Below are 3,356 nucleotides of genomic sequence, written 5' to 3'. Positions count from 1 at the left end.
GCACATACATTCATACCATACAGAAACACAAAAGACAGTATTCATCATAACATAGAGCACATAACTGACACAAGGACAAGTACAAGAGTCACTGTACTGTAATGAGTCAAAGTCAATCCACTATGACTCATTGCCTGAGAGTTTAATTCTTCTGATGTAGCTGTGGTCAGAGAACGTCCGGGCTGAGTTTTCAAATGAACACATTGCTCGACTTTTATATTCTTATTGAGAAAGACTGGATATACACAGATAAAATACTCAGAGTTGGGCGTTAGGTCTGTTAACACTGTCTCTGTTTTATAAGGCGGGAGAAATTCTTCGTGTCCAGGTGGTTTTGCAGAGCAGTTATTTCGACTCACACACTGCACAAGTATTCTCCAATAAATTTGAGAACCTTTCAGATAAGGCCACGTCAGACGCGCTGCAGATTCATTTCGCTCCTGAGCTGACATGTTTAAAATCACATTAAGTTCTACTTTTTGATGTTCAAATGTAAATTCTGAAAATTTTTCCAAATTGTTATGATGTAAATACAGAGTATTTAATTGAGGTCCTTTCAACATGGAGTTGGTCACTTTTGTTAGTTTGTTATTTGACATTGTTAACTCTTCCAATTTGACCAGCTGCTGGAACGAACCTTTGTAGATATTTTTAATCGAATTATTATCCAAAGTCAAGGTCAAGAGATTTTTCATTCCACGAAACATCCCTGTGTTCACTTCGGTTAAGAAATTATTTTCTAAGTTGAGATAGTAAACCGTTTCACGGAAGCTGTCAAATGCACCAGTTTTAATTTCTTGTAGATTATTGAAACTTAAATCCAAATGTGCAAGTTTTCGCATATTTGCAAACATGTTGCGGTCGATTTTTAGTAAGTCATTCCCTGAAAGATTGAGTTTCAGTAAGGAAAGTCCGAAGAAGGCACTTTCTGATATGGAGGTGATCTGATTTTCGGATAAATCCAGCGTTGCTAAGCGTCTAACTGTTGAAACCACATGGAATGGTAGATGAAATACTGAATTATGTGATAGACTAATGGTACTGATTGTTTCTCGAAACTGGCAGGATGCTAAAAAGTCTATATTTTCAATTTGGTTATGACTTAGATCTAACTGACGAATGGCCACTTGTTTATCGAATGATTTCGCATCAACATTTTGAAGCTTATTATGGTTTAAGCGTAAATCCCACAATTCAGTTAATGGCAAAAAACTTTCCTCTGCAATCGTGGAAATGTCATTATGTGACAAGTCTAAGAAATGAAGATCATCCAGACCTTCAAACATGTGACTAGAAATGTTATCAAGTTTGTTTTCTTGCAAATACAACTGTTGAAGTATATCCAAACTGGAAAAAGTCTTGCCTTCGATATTCTTAATATTATTGGCTGCCAAATTTAAAGTTTTCACATTCACAAGGCCTTTAAATGTACCCTCCTTTAACTGTGTCACAAAATTTCTTTGTAAGTTTAAATCACGGAGTTTTCGCTGCGATTGAAAGGCACCTTGTTCCACATTCACAATCCAGTTGTCTGAGAGATTCAAATATTCCAAATTTGGCAGATGAAAAAAAAAGTTGTCAGAAATGTTTACAATTTGATTGGATCCCAGGTCCAGAAGTCTGACATCTGAAGGCATAGTGTCCATAATTTGACGAAGCTGATAGTCATTGATGGAAGCATGTTTACAATACACAAAATAATCCGAATTACACTGGCACTTTTCAGGGCAGGAAGCCATAACCATGGAGACAGATCCAAAAATTCCAATCATCCACACCAGGGTCAAGCTGTTTACTGCATCTTCCATTTCAACTCAACTGAAAATAAATAAACAAATAAATCAAAAATAAATTTGAGATGACAAGAGATTGACCAGGATTTAAGTAAAAATAAGTTAAGAAGGGTGAAAGTCATTTCCATTATAACCATTGATAAACTCACAGAATACAAACAACCACAGTGAAATATGTCCTTGATAAGGAAATAAGATAAGTGCGAATAGGTGTCCATATATAAACAAATCCAACCTGTTCCGTTTGATAACAGCTAAAGTTTGTCCTAAATACTGTTCACATGAGCAACATGATCAATAACTATTAGTTTACTATTTCAATATCAGTAGACTGACTGAGGTTCACTGTTACCCATTGACTATTTATAATCACATCCCTCAAACCGTGACATACAACAAATAAACATTTCCTCCCTCAGTGACAGACAGCATAGACTCCTCCCACTCAGACACACCCTTTTTGACACTTGCACCTTCAAGGCTAGTCGGTTTTGTTTAAGTGAAAGAAGTCTACAAAACTTAGACCACACCCATTTTTGACATAAATACCTTATGTCATTCAAGTGAGATGAGTGTCATTAGCTCCACCTATAACCATTTAGGACATGACCTTAACTTCATTTGTCATTAAGATCTTTTCATCATTTAAGCCACACCCCTTTTCTCACCTGTCAGGTAAAGGTCAAATGAGATTTTTTCTCATTGGCCATCCATCACAAGGTCATTTTTTTTAAGTTGTGAGACAGGTACATGGTCAAGCATACAGTTTATCTTAGTAAAATATACTTTCAAAATATCCATTTGACAAGTCCATTGCAAGATTTTGATCATAACTAATTAAACTGATAATATCATTTTCTCTACATTATTGTAATGAAATGTTTTAAATCACTTAATCCAGGATTAGTAATTACTGTTGTTTTTATTTGATTGGTTTCTGGCAGTGGATTAACCCCTACAATTGGCCATTAACTTAATCTTGACTCAATAGCCATCAGAGTTACAGTGTTGTCTACTGGTAGTTTAGTAAGAGATGTATTTAAATACACTAAAGTGAAAGATTTTGAAGGGCTGCAACTTGAAAATCTGTCTGGGGCCAAGTCTAATAATTTTGTTTTGACCTGGATTAAGGAATCCATGTTTTGGTAAGGTTGTCATCACATGAGCTTACTGTCCTTATGAAAAGATAGCTTTTAATCTATGAATAATCTTCAGTAAAATATATCCTGTTTAAATTGAAATAGTTTTCTTGTTGAAATCCATAGTCTCTACTTGTGACCTAGGCCAGTGCTTCTATAGGAGAGTATCTTCTATAACACCTATAACTACAATTCAGATTTGTTAATAATCTGGTGACCATGAATAAGTCATATATTCCAGTCAACCTAGCTGTAGATGGATTCTGAATAAGTCATCTTTCCTCATTATTCATGTCATCCTAGCTGTAAATGGGTACTGATTTAGACAGCTTTACCCAGCTCATTATTCCAGTCCAACAAGCTGTAAATCTTACATCTTTCTTTATTATTTTAGTCAATCCAGTTGTAAATGGGTGTGGAAGTC

At 35.3% G+C, this 3,356-nt stretch overlaps 1 protein-coding gene across 1 annotated transcript; it reads right to left on the bottom strand.

The window, feature by feature from the left end:
- Window positions 1-512: 512 nt before the first annotated feature.
- LOTGIDRAFT_201158 (hypothetical protein) lies at window positions 513-2,108 on the bottom strand (the record flags this gene model as incomplete). The annotated part of the gene is made up of 2 exons (XM_009051365.1): window positions 2,029-2,108; window positions 513-1,818 (listed from the first exon to the last, which is right to left on the bottom strand). A coding segment is annotated over exon 2 (1,296 nt), but the record flags the coding sequence as incomplete, so codon positions are not given.
- Between the last annotated feature and the right edge of the window lie 1,248 nt (window positions 2,109-3,356).

The sequence above is a fragment of the Lottia gigantea genome (genome assembly GCF_000327385.1).
Source record: "Lottia gigantea unplaced genomic scaffold LOTGIsca_165, whole genome shotgun sequence".
In the NCBI taxonomy this organism is placed as follows: Eukaryota; Metazoa; Mollusca; class Gastropoda; family Lottiidae; genus Lottia; species Lottia gigantea.
The sequence above is the reverse complement of the archived record's forward strand: the minus strand, read 5'-3'. Positions and strand labels throughout refer to the sequence as shown.